Here is a 17,103-nt window from a genome sequence, read left to right as displayed (position 1 = left end):
CATGAAATTTTCTCTTAAGACAAAATTTCCATGAAATTTTCTCTAAAGACAAAATTTCCATGAAATTTTCTCTAAAGACAAAATTTTCATGAAATTTTCTCTAAAGACAAAATTTCCATGAAATTGTCTCTAAAGACAAAATTTCCATGAAATTGTCTCTAAAGACAAAATTTCCATGAAATTTTCTCTAAAGACAAAATTTCCATGAAATTTTCTCTAAAGACAAAATTTCAATGAAATTTTCTCTAAAGACAAAATTTCCATGAAATTTTCTCTAAAGACAAAATTTCCATGAAATTTTCTCTAAAGACAAAATTTCCATGAAATTTTCTCTAAAGACAAAATTTCCATGAAATTTTCTCTAAAGACAAAATTTCCATGAAATTTTCTCTAAAGACAAAATTTCGATGAAATTTTCTCTGGAGACAAAATTTCCATAAAATTTTCTCTAGAGACAAAATTTCCATGAAATTTTCTCTAAAGACAAAATTTCCATGAAATTTTCTCTAAAGACAAAATTTCCATGAAATTTTCTCTAAAGACAAAATTTCCATGAAATTTTCTCTAAAGACAAAATTTCCATGAAATTTTCTCTAAAGACAAAATTTCCATGAAATTTTCTCTAAAGACAAAATTTCCATGAAATTTTCTCTAAAGACAAAATTTCCATGAAATTTTCTCTAAAGACAAAATTTCCATGAAATTTTCTCTAAAGACAAAATTTCCATGAAATTTTCTCTAAAGACAAAATTTCCACCGAAATTATCTCTTAAGGCAAAATTTTACCGAAATTTTCTCTAAAGACCAAATTTCATTGAAATTTTTCCCTAAAAACATTTTGATGAAATTATTTCTAAGAAATTTCCATGAAATTTTCGAAATTTCCATGAAATCTCAAAATTTAAACTTAAAATTTTTCTGGCAAAATTAAATTTCAATTAAATTTTCTTTTTTTTTTGAGGTTCATTGTCATCAGCTTGAAAAGTCGGTTGAAGGATTTCCAGGTAACAGTGGTTTTTTCGTTTTGTTGCATAAGGTTATTTAATAAATATATATGTATAGTTTTTATTTAATACTAATCGAAAAATTCGTTGAGTTTTTAGTTGTTTTTACACACAAAAAATAGTTTTTTAGGCTACAATCAGTAAAGAAAAAGTATGAAAGAAAAATAGGAGAAAAACATTAATAATACTACATATAATATAACAAACATAATTTTGACTTGGTTTCAATACAATGTACATTTAAATATTTTAGTATAAAGAATTCTATGCTGGTTTTTAGTTATTGTCAGTCTTAGAAATTAAATAGTTGTGGTTGCTTTTGTTCATTCATTGTATGTTGGTTGGTTCGATAGAGTGTGAATGAGAGAGTGGAGGGTGTTGGTTGCTATGATTTGATTTCGTTTCGTTTACAAGGGAGTATTTTTTTAATTCCTTCTTTTAAGTTAAGGAAGTTGAGTGCGAGTTGTAATCCTCGTTCTCATTATCAATGCTAGTATCTGTTTTCTTTTTGGCATAAAGCTTGCATTATAGTATGTTTAAAAGGTATGTTTGTATGTATGCATGGGTATAGTATGTGTGTGTGTGTGTGTTTGTATGAAAGAGTGTAAAATCTACAAAAAAACTAGTTTTGATACTCCAAAACAACTACTTAAGCTAAAAAAATTGGCATAAAATATAGAAAATTTTCTTCTTCTTGGCCGGTTATATATTCCATTAAGTAGTTTCTGCTGCTGCTGCTGCTCTTGTAGAGCATCTATTACTTCCCTTCTATTCAAAGGACATTAGATTTACAGGCAAAGCTTTAGGAGTTCTATTCTGTTGTAGAGCTATTTTACATATCGTACTGCACCACAATTGGGTGGCCTGTGGGCTATCCGTACGAAATTTGTATATGGTGCCCAAACTTCGGTGGTACAGCTCAAATGTGTTCTTATGCTTGGGATTTATCACCACCTGGGCAAACCACCCCTCGAGGGGACACACTTTGCAGGGCTCTCGCTTAAAATCACTGCGTTCGCTGCCCTTAAACGATTTAGGTGGGAAATAGACCAAAGAATTGGCCCAGATTTGTAAATAGTATCTTTGCCAAGAAGCCACTGCGGGTTTGCGACCCTCCTTCTGCACTGTTTTACGCCTTACACATCCCTGTAGGGTATTGCCGGCGCCTTCCTCATCCGTGGGTATCTGCAAAGTGCTAACATCGTGCAAATGACAAGAGCTATCGCTTGTATGCAGGCTGCCATTGGGTGTAGAGGCACCACATTGGGGTTGCTCCAGTACCGAATCGTCCAACAGATGGCGTGGTTGTATTTGCAACTCATGTAGGTGGTGATGATGGTGCGGATGCATTAGGTGTCCATGATGATGGCGATGGCCATCTGAGCAAGCACCTCCATTAATAGAAGCATTGATGCCATCATTATTGGTGCTTGCATTAGTTCTACCGAAAATGCTATAATAATATAAAATAAAAATCAATCATTTTCATAAAATTTTTCAAAAAAAAAAAAAAAAAAAAAACGTTAAAAAGAGATGGTAGATAGTTTATTTCATAAGAAAGCCACAAGCGATTTAATGTTTTTAGTTTTAGTTTAGGGGACAGAAAAAAAAACACATGAAGATAGAAATTTTTGGTGGATGCAGTATGCAGAAGAAGGCAGCATTGGCACATAGAGCTCATAACTTTCATATTTACAAATGCAAATAAAATTTTCCATAAATAACAAAATTCGAAAAAATATTTTTCTAAAAAGGGACCTCCCCAAAGAAAGCTTTCAAAGGATCAATAAGTACCCATATACATGTATATGGGTACAACTAGGACTGTGAAAATGAGTTTTGAAGCCGGAGTCGGAGAACGATTTGGAACATAAGCAGAATTTGTGGCTGGAACTCTTGGAGCAATTTAACTTAGGCAGCGGTTTAGGCAAGCTGTAGTCTACTGTTAAGTCACTCTCGAACCCCGGTAGATGGGATGACAGGACCTCAGTCACTTTTGGCGAAATAACCGCGACTGATCCGTAGAGATGCGCCTGGTTGTTCAACCGTCAATTTATTGTGCATCCCGAGAGTGACAGGGCAAGGAGGAGAGCCATTCGCCGTATTTGTGGTCTCCGAGCCGATGGACAGCCATCACAGTTTACCGTGGGCGAAGTTACGAATGTCATACGTGGCGACAAATAATCCAAGGCGTTGGGCCCCGACGGAATCTCTACATTGATGTTGAAGAATCTGAATTTATCTGCAGTTGAGTACCTTACTTCTGTCCTCTACCTTCAACACTCTTATAGTTCCCGATGTCTGGAAAATACAAGAGAGAACCTTCAGATCAAGTAGCATATCAAGCAGGTCTAGACAACATTCATGCAGACATGGTAGCAGATGCGGTAAATGATTACCGGGTGAATGCAGTCCTTGGAGAACGACCGCCTCCCATTGCACCTGAAGAAATTGACCTCCCCCGGCATACCAGAGTAGTTCTGGCTCAATTACGTTCCAGCAGATGCAGCCGCCTCAACTCCTATAGAGCAAGGATTGTTGCTGACGTGCAAGATGCATGTCCCGATTGTAACCAGGGACCACATGATACACGACACCCGTTTAACAGCCCAGCCAGACCCACTCGACTTAGACCCAGATCCCTGTGGACGCACCCCATCTTAGTCGCAGAGTTCCTGGGTCTTGACACTCAACAGAATCAAGTAGACGAAAGATAGAACACAACAAACTGCTACAACAACAACAAAAGTTCAATTTTTTGCAATAATTAAACAAAAATAAGCAATCCGACACTGAATGTATTCTTTAAAATACATTGCGCCTATAGAGGGCGCAATTGTCATCCGATTAGGGTAACATTTCGTACAATGATTTCTCTCAAGACTTCCAACTGACTTTATTAAACTTTTTTTTGGTCTTTGCATTGATATTGCTTCTATATAAATGGATCTGCTGACTTTTACTTCCCATTTTCGTTTGAAATATAGGTGATGGGAAATTAACGATAGTATCGTTACTATCGATATTTATTATTAAAACTATCGAAAGTATCGAATGTTGCGATTATCGATAGTTTGCCATAGTTTGAATCGACTCAAAAACGGCTGATCCGATTTTCTTGAAATTTTTACAGATGGTGCATTATGATCCCGTGGTGAAAATAGGGCAACATTTTTTGATATATGAAGGGGGAGCGGACACTCCCCCTTACCCTAATTTTCAGAAACGCCTGATCTTGGAGATGGGTGGTGCGATTTAAGCGAAATTTTATGTGCTCTCTTATAGTAACCTAAAAACAAAAATTTGGTATCCAAATTTCGAATGGGGTACCTAGGGGGGCCGCCCCACCCCCAACACCTACCAAATATATATAATATATAGACCAATCACGACAATATGGGACTCAAATGAAAGGTTTTTAAGATTAGAAAACGTATCTGTTATTCAATTATCGGACCAAGTGTATGGGGGACCGACCACCCCAACCCCCAAAACACCCCTAAATGGGACATATTTACCCACCGTGGCAATATGGGACTCAAATGAAAGGTGATGACGAGTGCAATACGAATTTGATATCCAAATGTGGGACCAAGTTTCTGGTGGTCCCTCCCCAAACATGACTTATTTACTGGCCATGGCAATATGGGGCTTAAATAAAAGCTATTTGAGTGCAGAATACGAATCTGATATCCAAATGTGGGACCAGGTATTTGGGAGGCCGTCCCTCCCCAAAAACATCCCCCAAAGGGGACAAATTTACGACCATAGCAATATGGGGCTCAAATGAAAGGTCTTTGGGAGTAAAGCACGAATCTGATATCAAAATTCGGGAATGTGTCTATGGGACCTTCCCACCCATATAGGAAGTATTTGCTAACCATTACAATATGGGGCTCAAATAAGAGGTATTTTAAAGTGGAACACGAATATGATATATAGCCAAGTCAATGAGTGGCCGCCCTATCCCCCAAAAACACCCCCAAGCCGGTCATGCTTGCCGACTATGGAAGTATGGGACCCAAATGAAAGGTATTTGAGAGTAGACCAAGAATCTGGTATCAACATTCGGGACTAACTGTCTAGGGGACGTCCCACCACAATAACAACTCCCAAATAGGACGTATTTGCTCACCAAGACAATTTGAATCTTCAAGACAGTAGAGCTCGATATTGATAGTTTTTGGGGCCCATATCCCAAACCGGACATATTTGTTGAAATTTGCAATAAGAAACTTAAATGAAAGGTATTTGAGATTAGAAAACGAATTTGATATCCAATTTCGTGGCCAATGCCAATGTGGGGTTCAAATATATGATAGATAGATACATGCGAATAAAGCACGATGCTGATATTTTTCAGGGCTTAGGTGTTTGGGGGACCACCCCTCTCCCCAAAATACCCTAAATCGGGCATTCAGGCATGCTCATATGAAATTGATACCCATTTTCGGGACCAATTTTCTGCGGGTATACCCCGTTCCCAAAATAGACCACAAACAGCAATCATTTACTGACCATCGCTATATGAGGCTCCATTAAAGGAATTTGGGAGTAGAATACGAATATCCAACTGTGGGACCATGTATTTGGGACTCCGCTTGTTCCCCTAAAACCCCCCAAGGGTAAAAATTGGCCGACCATGCCAACATGTGCCTCATATGAAAGGTATTTGAGATTAGAAAGCAAATTTGATAACCAATTTTGGGGCCAAGTGTTTGGGGGACGCCTCATCCTATAAACTCTACTTAAACCAATGGCAATATGGGGTTTAAATAAATGGTATTTGAGACAAGAGCACGATGGTGATATGATTTTTCAGGGCCAAGTATCTAGGGGCCCATCTCACCCCCGTAAACACTCCTAAATCGGACATCATGAGAATATCGGGCGGAAATAAAGATTTTTTAGAATGGCATTAAACCCTCCGAGCGAATTCGTGGTCCAATAAAGATCATATGGAATTCAGATAAAGGCACTTATATAGTTAGTCAAGCGATATGCTTATACTTAGAGCTCTATTTTGTTGAAAATAAATATTCAAAAAATAATTTTGTTCCATATAAAGTAAAAGAAGGCGCAGCGGAGCGGGCCTGGTTCAGCTAGTTTGCATTAATAAACAAGTAAGAGCGTGCTAAGTTCGCCGGGCCGAATCTTTTATACCCTCCACCATGTATCGCATTTGTTGAGTTCTTTGCACGGTATCTCTTTTTAGGCAAACAAGAAATATTGAATAAGAACTGTTATGCTATTGGAGCTATATCAAGTTGTAGTCCTGTTCGAACCATAAATGAATTGAATGCTGAACATTGTAGAAGCTATTTTGTAATATTTCAGTCCATTCGGATAAGAATTGTGCCTTGTAGGGGCTCAAGAAGCAAAATCGGGAGATCGGTTTATATGGGAGCTGTATCAAGCTATTGATCGATTCAGACCATATTAGACACATATGTTGGAGGTCATGAGAGAAGCCGTTGTACAAAATTTCTGACAAATCGGATGAGAATTGCGCCCTCTAGAGGCTCAAGAAGTCAAGTTCCCAGATCGGTTTATATGGCAGCTATATCAGGTTATGTACCGATTGGCGCCATACTTAGCACAGTTATTGGAAGTCATAACAAAACACCTCATGCTAGATTTCAGCCAAATCGTATGAAAACTGCGCCCTCTAGCGGCTCAAGAGCTCAAGATCCCAGAACGGTTTATATGGCAGCTATATTAGGTTATGTACCGATTGGCGCCATACCTAGCACAGATATTGGAAGTCATAACAAAACACGTCATGCTAGATTTCAGCCAAATCGTATGAAAACTGCGCCCTCTAGCGACTCAAGATCCAAGATCGGTTTATATGGCAGCAATGCCAGGTTATGTACCGATTAGCGCCATACTTAGCACAGATATTGGAAGTCATTACAAAACACCTCATGCTAAATTTTAGCCAAATCGGATGAAAACTGCGCCCTCTAGCGGCTCAAGAACTCAAGATCCAAGATCGGTTTATATAGCAGCTACATCAGGTTATGTACCGATTTGCGCCATACTTAGCACAGATATTGGAAGTCATAACAAACACGTCATGCTAAATTTCAGCCAAATCGGATAAAAACTGCGCCCTCTAGCGGCTCCAGAAGTCAAGACCCAAGATCGGTTTATATGGAAGCTATACCAGGTTATGAACCGATTTGTGCCATACTTAGCACAGATATTGGAAGTCATAACAAAACACCTCATGCTAAATTTCAGTCAAGTCGGACGAGAATTGCGCTCTCTAGAGGCTCAAGAAGTCAAGACCCAAAATCGATTTATATGGAAGCTATGTCAAAACATGAACCGATTTGAACCATACTTCCAACAGTTGTTGGATGTGATATCAAAACACCACGTGCACAATTTCAAATCGGATAAGAATTGGGCCCTCTAGAGGCTCAAGAAATCAAGACACAAGATCGGTTTATATGGCTGCATGGACCGATTTTGGCCCATTTACAATCCCAACCGACATACACTAATAAGAAGTATATGTGCAAAATTTCAAGCGCCTAGCTTTACTCCTTCGAAAGTTAGCGTGCTTTCGACAGACAGACGGACGGACAGACGGACATGGCTAGATCGACTTAAAATGACATGACGATCAAGAATATTTATACTTTATAGGGTCTCAGACGAATATTTCGAGGTGTTACAAACAGAATGACGAAATCAGTATACACCCAACCTATGGTGGAGGGTATAAAAAAGACAATTTAAGAACAACAAAAAATGATGCAAAGTAAAATAAATTGGGCGACAATCAAACAAAATATAGATTTATAATGCAAATATGCAACTATCTATACATGTATGTATGTATGTACATGTGTTTGTATGAGTTAGAGATTAATATCGTTGCTAAATCGTGATGAAAGCTTGCTTAGGCATAGTGATGATGATGCTGATGACATGAACGATCGATCGATCGATCATAGCAATGCAGAGCAGAGCAGAGAAGAAAACTCACCGACACTCGCAACACGGACAACATGGGCAACGTATAAACTTGGCAGTTGAAGAAGTAGAAATTGTAGCAGCGTTGGTGGCATTTGCGATGGCATTGACAATAATGCCCGATTTTGTTAGCATTATAAGTGAGCAATGGCATTTTTGTGAAAATTTTCGCGGCAGACTGGTGCTACGAAACCTATGTGTGTATATAGATTTTATTTTGTATAGTTGTAATAAAAAACAAAAACAAAATAGATTAGCAACATAAAAAGGAAGCCCACAACAAAGACAAAAATTATTTCAAGCAATGTTTGAATGCACAGTTTTTGAAACGCCGATTTCACAAAAGGTTTTCATTTTGTGTGGTCATATTGTGAACATTTGATTGTTTTGTAGAGTACGTACGAAACGTTTCCAATGATATTTGAAGAGTGGTGGTGGTGGTGATGGTGGTTGTGACAAATGGTGACATGAGAAACCATGAAAACGAAAAGATAGCACAGAATGTTTGTTTGACGGTGGTTTGTTTGGGGGGGGGAGGAAGTGAAAGGAAAGAAAGATTAAAACAAGTGTAGATTATAAAATGCTGGGAAACAGAACAGTGTAGAACTGTAGCAGCAGCCAAATGAAGGGGAAACTTACTTAGTGCCTAAACTGCGGCATTTGCGATGACCAGGTATAAATTTAACACCTGAAGAGTTGGGCAGGCGTACCGAGCCCACTGTCTTGGCTGGCGATAGATTTAAACAGGCCAAGGCTGGGGTAACCACATCAACATTAAATGACTCCTTGGAGCTGCAAGAAGAAGAGCTGGGCGCCAAAGGCGATATCGGTTCTAGTTTCAAGGATTTTCTGAAAATAAAAAAATGGGAAAAACACGTTTATATATATTGTATATATATATCTTAAGTAAAAAAATAGGAAAAACACGTTTATATATATATTGGGTTGCCCAAAAAGTAATTGCGGATTTTTTAAAAGAAAATGCATTTTTAATAAAAATTAGAACGAACTTTAATAAAATATACTTTTTTTACACTTTTATTCCAAAGCAAGCTAAAAGTAACAGCTGATAACTGACAGAAGAAAGAATGCAACTACAGAGTCACAAGCTGTGAAAAAATTTTTCAACGCCGACTATATGAAAAATTCGCAATTACTTTTTGGGCAACCCAATATTAAAAATGAAATGAAATGCGCTTTGTTTGTTTGTTTGTCTGTTCCGTATAGATTCAAAAACGGCTGAACCGATTTTCATGAAATTTTCACAGATGGTAGAGTTTGGGCCCCCGGTAAAAATAAGGTACTACATTTCACCATAGGATGGGGGTATACTAATTTCGTCCTTCTGTTTGTAACACCTCGAAATATGCGTCCAAGACCCCATAAAGTATATATATTCTTGATCGTCGTGACATTTTAAGTCGATCTAGCCATGTCCGTCCGTCCGTCTGTCTGTCAAAAGCACGCTAACTTTTGAAGGAGTAGAGCTAGCCGCTTGAAATTTTGCACAAATATTTCTTATTGGTGTAGGTCGGTTGGGATTGTAAATGGGCCAAATCGGTCCATGTTTTTGATATAGCTGCCATATAAAGCGATCTTGGGTCTTGACTTCTTGAGCGTCGAGAGGGCGCAATTCTTATCCGATTGGAACGAAATTTTGCACAACGTGTTTTGTTATGATATCCAACAACTGCGCCAAGTATGGTTCAAATCGGTCCATAACCTGATATAGCTGTCATATAAACCGATCTTGAGCCTTGACTTCTTGAGCCTCTAGGGGGTGCAATTCTCGTCCGATTTGATTTGAAATTTTGCACATAGTGTTTTGATATCACTTCCAACAACTGTGCTAAGTATGGTTCAAATCGGTCATTAACCTGATATAGCTGCTATATAATCTAGGGTCTTGACTTCTTGAGCTTTTAGAAGGGGGAAGTCTTATCCGATTTGACTGAAATTTTGCGCATAGTGTTTTGATATCACTTCCAACAACTTTGCGAAGTATGGTTCAAATCGGTTCATAACCTGATATAGCTGCTATATAAAATGATCTTGGGTCTTGACTTCTTGAGCTTTTAGAAGGCGAAATTCCTATTCGATTTGGCTGTAATTTTGCACGTGGTGTTTTGGTATCACTTCCAACATTTATGCGAAGTATCGGTCCATACCCTTATATAGCTGTCATATAAACCGATCTGGGATCTTGAGTTCTTGAGCCTCTAGAGAACGCAATTCTCATTTGGCAATTTGACACAAATTTTGTACATCGGCTTCTCCCATCGCCTTCAACATACGTGTGCAATATGGTCTGAATCGATCTGTAGCTTGACACAGCTCCCATAGAAACCAATCTCCTGATTTCGCTTCTTGAGCCCCGAATCGGACTATAACTTGGTATAGCTCCTCCTCCGTTCATATTCATTATTCATTGTTTGCCTAAAAAGAGATACTGCGCAAAGAACTCGACAGATGCGATTCATGGTGGAGGGTATATAAGATTCGGCCCGGCCAAACTTAGCACGCTCCTAATTGTTTGATATCCGAAGGGGGGGGGCGGTCTCTTCCGAGATGCCAGATCTCGCAGATGGGTGCACCGATTTGTATGCCACCTTATGGTACTCCAAAAATACGAAATTGGTATAAACTTTTTGGGTCAAAAACCTGGGGGAACGCCCCATCCCAAAACCCACCCGGAAGGACACTTTAGCCGCTTTGAGCAATGTGGCTATCAAATGAAAGGTATTTAGAAGTAGAATACAAATCAGACACAAAAAATTATTTTTGGTGTCTGAGGGCCCTCCCCACCACCCAATACCCCCCAACAGGACAAATTTATCGATTGGGACAATATGGATATTAAATGAAAGATATTTAAAGGTAGAGTCCAATGCTGATATAAAAATGTATTCCTTGGTGTCTGAGGCGCCACCCCCCAAAACCCCTCAACAGGACATATGTACCGATTGGGACAATATGGGTATCAAACGAAAGACATTTGGAAGCTGAGTACACATCTGTTATAAAAATTTGCTCCAAGGAGTCTACGGGGCCTCCCCAACCCCAAAAACCCCCGAAACGGGCATAAATGTCCAACATCACAAACTGGGCATCGAATGAAAAGGTATTTGGGGGTTGACTACGAATCTGGTATGCACACTCAAAAACGGCTGAACCGACTACCTTGAAATTTTCACAGATTGTGTAGGTTGGTCTGGAAGGAAACATAGGCTATATAATTTTTTGATATCGGAAGGGGTGCGGACCCTCCCCCTTACCTCAAAAGTACTAGCCAAAAATAAAAGTGGACCGATCGGGACAATATGGGACTCAAATGAAAGGTATTCAGGAGTAGAGTACGAATTTCATATTAAAAATTGGGTACAAGTAACTGAGGGGCCGCCCCAAGACCCCCTAAAATATGTTTTCTGGACGATCATGACAATATGGGACCTAAATGAAAGGTATTTGGGAATTGAATGTGAATTTTGTCAGAAAGAAAAAATATGGCAAAAAAATTAGGTCCAAGTAGTGGGTGGTCGCCCCACCCCCAAGTACTCCCAAATGAGCATATTAGCCGACCATGTCTATATGGGATGTAAATGAAAGGTATTTGGGAGTTGATTACGAAAATGACATTCAAATTTGTGTTCAAGTCTAGGTGGCGCTTTTCTTTTCAAAAATAAGTCAAATAGATTGATTGACCCATTATGACAATATCGGACTCAAATGAAAGGTATCTAAGAGTAGAAAACGAATTTGATATCCAATTTTGGAGCCAAGTGTTTGGGGGTACGCCCTAAAGCGCCTACAAAGCTGTTCATATTTACCGACCATGGCAATATGGGGCTCACATTAAATGGATTTGAGACTGCAGCAAAGCACTTCTCATTACCCTAATTTTCAAAACCACCAGATCTCGGAGATTGGTAATGCGATTCGTTCGATTTTTTTTTTTTTTTGCACTTTCAGTCAAAACAGAACATGGTTTCTTTTGTTGGGGTCGGGTGCCTCGGACGCCGTCCAAAACCCGCCAAATGGGTATATAGACCAATCACGACAATATAGAGCTCAAACAAAGGGTGCTTGAGAGAAAAAATTGAAAAATTGAATTTGAAATTCAATTAAAGAGCCATGTGTTTGGGGAGCTACCCCACCCGAAAACAACTCCCTATTATTTAAAAGCTATTTGATGTTTCAATTGATTGATTTTCGGGAAATTGATACTCATTTTCGGGACAAAGTCCCTGGGGTCCATCCCATCTTCAAACAGAATTTATTTACCAGTATTGCCATTAGGGGGCTCATATGAAATGTATTTGAAAGTAGAGCACGAAGCGTATATTTACAATAAGGGCCAAGTGTCTCTCTAAACCGAAAATATTTACCAATACGATAATATAGGACTCAGAAGAAAGGTATTTGGGAGTAGAGTAAAAATTTACTCAGGAACCGAGAAGGGGCACACTTCTCACACATCAATGAAAGCTTTCCGATTCAAGTTTAAACTCAAAGATAAGGGAATTTTTTTAAATAGCCGAGGCCGAATGGCTTGCCGCAGTGTGACATCGCTTTGGGGAGAATTTTTAACATGACCATGCATGGCAAATTTCGCCAGCATTAAGAGGGGATCACCACCGCTTTAAATTTTGTCGGATGTTATCGCCAGGATTTGAACGCAAGCGTTCAGCCTTGTAGGCGAACATAGGCTACAGTGGTACGAATTCCATATACATATTCAGGGCGAAGTGCCCCAACCCTAAATATTAGAGAGTTAAAGAAGGCGCAGCGGAGCGGGCCCGATTTGGCTAGTATATATATATTGGGTTGCCCAAAAAGTAATTGCGGATTTTTTAAAAGAAAGTAAAGAACTTTGATCAAATATACTTTTTTTACACTTTTTTTTCTAAAGCAAGCTAAAAGTAACAGCTGATAACTGACAGAAGAAAGAATACAATTACAGAGTCACAAGCTGTGAAAAAATTTGTCAACGCCGACTATATGAAAAATCCGCAATTACTTTTTGGGCAACGCAATATAAATTTCAATACTCAATATCAGTGGTGGGCAAACACACATACAAACTCACACTGGCGGATTTCTGTTAGTGATCTATACTCACTTGTATTGTTCTTCCTCGAATATATTTTGCAATTCTTCAATGTAACGTATTGAGGTCAAATATTTTTGTGTAGACTCTTTCGGCATAATGCTGGTGTAATTCGATTCTTGATAATTCGATATAACACGTAGTATATTATTCATACGATTTCTTCGTTGTTCCGGCTCGATGCCATTTTTCTGAGGATATGCCAAATCAATGTATATCAAATCGGTTAAGAACAAACCCAGATAGGGTATGCATGGCAATCGGAGGCTTTCCAAGTAGGCTCTCAAATTTTCCCAATTATTTTGATCGCTGAAAATATCACTTAATCGCTCATACGAGTGTTTATCCTTTTTGGCTAAATATGCCCAGGTTTTCTTTAGGCGATATATGCTCGCACTCTGCATTGCGGAAATAATGGCAAATAATGAATGTAGATTATTGAGTTCGTGAAGTTTTTTGGCAACCTGGAAAATAAAAGCAAAAAAGGATGTTGTTAGTTGTTGTTGTAGCAGTTTTATCTGACTGATTCTGTTGAGTGTCAAGACCCAAGAACTCTGCGACTAAATTGGGGTGCGTTCACCGGGATCTGGGTCTGAGTCGAGTGGGTCTGGCTGGTCAGTTAAACAGGTGACGTGTATCGTGTGGTCCCTGGTTACAATCGGGACATACATCTTACATGTCGGCATCAATCCTTGCTCTGTAGGAGTTGAGGCGGCTGCATCTGCCGGAACGTAATTGAGCCAGAACTAATCTGGATTGCCGTTGGAGCTCAATTTATTCAGGTGCAATGGGAGGCGGTCGTTCTCCAAGGACTACATTCACCCGGTAGCCATTTACCGCATCTGCTACCGTGTCTGCATGAATGTTGTTTAGACCTGCTTGATATGCCACTCGATCTAGAGGTTCTCTCTTGTAGCGCTGAACCTCATGCGCCTTAAGGCTTCTTGGAGGTGGATATCTATCCACAAAATCACGATTTTTATGGTCTCTGGGATAACAGCCCAAAAGGTATTGCTTAGACAGTATGTATTTAGTTATGTCTACGCACTGTCTCCTGATGGAGGTGGTCCACATGAAAACTGAAAAGACAGCTCGTCGCAGTTCGGAGGGCGGCATTCTAGAAGATCTGCGTGTCACAAAGCTGACGCTGCATAACTTACCACAGACCGGCCAATTGCTTTGTACGAGGTCAACAAGGTTTCTTTGTCTGCACCCCAAATTCTGCCAGCAAGTAAATTGAGGACCTGGTTTCTACTTTTGACTTTTTCGCAAATTGCTGTGGCATGTGGGGAGAATGTGTAAGAGCTGTCAAATGTGACGACAAGTATTTTAGGACTCTTGATGGTCGGAATCATTTCTCCATTGACCATCACAGTCAGCTCGTATTTGTAGTGAAAAATGTGGCTGAAGATTTGGTGGCAGATATCTTCATATTTCTTGCAGCAAAATATGAGGCAAGTTCGCTGAGGTAGACCTTCAACCTATCGCAGATGTCTGCAATGGGTAGGGGGCCTGATGCCATGATCGTACAATCGTCCGCATATGACACGATCTCTATGCCGTCTGGTGGGGGTGGAATAGAGGATAGGTAGAGGTTAAACAGTGCCGGAGATATCACCCCACCTTGGGGAACTCCCTTTTTCACTCTACGGTGCTTCGACTTCTTATCCCTAAATTCCACAAATGACTGGCGACCACACAGATAATTCGCGACCCAGCGAGTTATACCTAATTGTTGTCCATACCAGGCCCCTAAGTTGGTTCTTGTCTGGTATTGTATGGTGTCCCCACCTAAGTGCCGGTATCTGTTAGCCGCCAAAGCCGGGCAATAACACAGAAAATGCTTCAACGTCTCATCATCTGCCCCGCATGAACTACACTTGCTATCACTTCCCGCACCGATATGACATAAGTGAGCTCGTAGTCCTATGGGTCCCGTTAAGATACCGAAAGCTATACTGACCTCCTTCTTACTTCCTTTCGGTAATAGCCTCGTCTTTTAACGATCTGCATCTCCCCTTGGGATTTTCGCTGGCCCTCCGACCGTTTCGCTGTTCCACAGGGTTACACAGGATTGAGTCGACCCGAAAGGCTTCGAGTTAACCAAGTTTTTTTGACGGCAATTCTCTGGCCTTCACTGCCAAATTGTCTGCTTTCTCATTCACTTGCTTAAAATTATCTTTTTTTCATCAAAATTTCATTCTCACTCACCTTTATGAAATGTGCCAAAATCTCAGCCCTCTGTTTGGGCTGATCACCGCTCAATATCTCCTGGACTACCCAAAAACTGGTGTGATTGAAACGTTTCGTAAATGCAACAATATTCGGTGTTATGGTGTGTTTATCCTTTTTGGTCCAAGCACAGCTGGTCAACTCATCGGGTTGTATGGCAGCAAAGACGGGAAAATCTAATAAAGTCAATTGATTGGCTAATTCATCGGCGGGTATACGTAAAGCACTTAATAGGGTGGCATCCAAGGACGTAGATGATTTGGTTGAAGTATGACCAGGCAAGCTATGTGATTTCAAAGAGGGGGGACCAGCACTAAAAGGGGGAAAAAAAAACAAAAATAAAACAAAGTTTCAAAGTGTAACATAATGGAGCAACTAACCCAACTCCATAATAATTTCCCGGTGAATCGGGTGATGAGGAGAAAGCATTGAGACAACCTATCGAATGTTTACGCCTGCTGCCCTTTATATTAAGGGATTTGCTAATGCCTCCTCCATTGTGTTTGTGTGGTGATTCGGCATCAAAACGGCAACTTTGGGTGGACTTGGTGCTATCTTTGCGTTGGCGCACATAGGCAATGGTGGCTGCCCCATTGGCAGTGCCATTCACTGAACTATTGCTGCCACTGCCACTGGAGAAACGCTTGGAACTGCGTAGGCCTGCATAGAAACCACTAAAGTTGTTCCTATTATTGCCCAACGATATATTATCATAGTTATGGGCCTGGCCATAGTCATCATCATCATCATCGTCGGCCTCATCATCAATGTAGAGACGCTTAGAGCGCACATTGCGATGGCGACGACAAGCCGACGTCACCGGCGATTGCTGTGAAACCAAGGGACCACTACCATTCGAGACATCACTCATGGGGGAGGCTTCCCTGGCCGTACACTCATCGTTTTGGCCAACAAATTCCACATAGCGTAGATTATCACTAGACAAGTCCCTGGAGATTTCCGAGTAACGCATCATGTCAAATGGCGCTTGAGTATTATTTTTGTTTGTTTTATGTGTTTTAAGGAGGAAGAGTATTTAGCGCGTAATAAAATTTTGCAAAACAAAGCCTCGATGGATTGGATGGAGGAGGTGGTGGTGTTGGTGGTGTTGGTGGCGATGGAGGTATATTCGCGGAAAATTTAAGCTCATTTACATCACCACAGCCAACAATCTTGGCATTAAAGGCTGCATCGTCATAAGCTCTGCTCTTATCAAGTGCCAGCTGGTACCCATCGTCATCCAAAACATCATACACATGATCGGAGTCAGCATAGTATTTGGTGTGGTGACCGAGTTCCACTGGTTTCCGTGTGTAACAACACTGTGCCTTTAACTTGAGGTTTTTCTGTATCAGTTCCCGTTGCCTTTGATATTGAGGGTGCTATAGTCCAACAAACCAATAACCACAACAATGGGCCTACTAAAAAAAATCGAGAAAAAAGAAAAATTAAAAAAAAAAATGCATTAAAATAAATTCCTTCAAAAATTTTTTCCTCCAGCCTATGATGCAATAGTACCATTTGAAGTGGTACAAACAAAAAACAGGCTTTCTTCCAATGGCCGCTATGGTTATTGACTTCTAGCAGCGTATCTAGTGTTCTGTCTACCCTATCCGTTCTGTTCTGTTTTGCTGTTCGATATTTTAGAGAAATGAAAGAAATTTTAATTAAAACGTCAACGTCATCTGATTTTTATCGCCCCAAACATTATGGTTGATGGCCTCCATAACCTTCACTAATTACACACTAATTTAAGATCTGAGCGGCGCGGAC

The 17,103-nt window shown here is 39.9% G+C and overlaps 1 protein-coding gene across 2 annotated transcripts; it reads right to left on the bottom strand.

Moving 5' to 3' along the window:
* Positions 1-1,504: 1,504 nt before the first annotated feature.
* LOC106094222 (ras-specific guanine nucleotide-releasing factor RalGPS1) lies at positions 1,505-16,777 on the bottom strand. Of its 2 annotated transcripts, XM_059369592.1 has the most exons (6): positions 15,711-16,777; positions 15,310-15,643; positions 13,111-13,562; positions 8,631-8,840; positions 8,005-8,184; positions 1,505-2,457 (listed from the first exon to the last, which is right to left on the bottom strand). In XM_059369592.1, the coding sequence occupies exons 1-6, from the start codon at positions 16,304-16,306 to the stop codon at positions 1,773-1,775; spliced, it is 2,457 nt and encodes an 818-aa protein (XP_059225575.1). In that variant the 5' UTR covers positions 16,307-16,777; the 3' UTR covers positions 1,505-1,772. The 2 variants fall into 2 exon arrangements, with proteins under 2 accessions (XP_059225575.1, XP_059225576.1); XM_059369593.1 differs by lacking the exon at positions 8,005-8,184 and having other exon boundaries at positions 15,711-16,776.
* Positions 16,778-17,103: the final 326 nt, after the last annotated feature.

This window comes from Stomoxys calcitrans, chromosome 5, assembly GCF_963082655.1.
Source record: "Stomoxys calcitrans chromosome 5, idStoCalc2.1, whole genome shotgun sequence".
NCBI lineage: Eukaryota > Metazoa > Arthropoda > Insecta > Diptera > Muscidae > Stomoxys > Stomoxys calcitrans.
The sequence above is the reverse complement of the archived record's forward strand: the minus strand, read 5'-3'. Positions and strand labels throughout refer to the sequence as shown.

Coding starts and splice junctions, on each gene's coding strand:
- LOC106094222 (XM_059369592.1), bottom strand. CDS start 16,306: ATGATGCGTTACTCGGAAATCTCCAGGGACTTGTCTAGTGATAATCTA. Junction 15,644..15,710: donor GGAAATTATTATGGAGTTGG/GTTAGTTGCTCC, acceptor TCCCCCTTTTAG/TGCTGGTCCCCCCTCTTTGA. Junction 8,841..13,110: donor TTCGAGGAAGAACAATACAA/GTGAGTATAGAT, acceptor TTTTATTTTCAG/AAAATCCTTGAAACTAGAAC.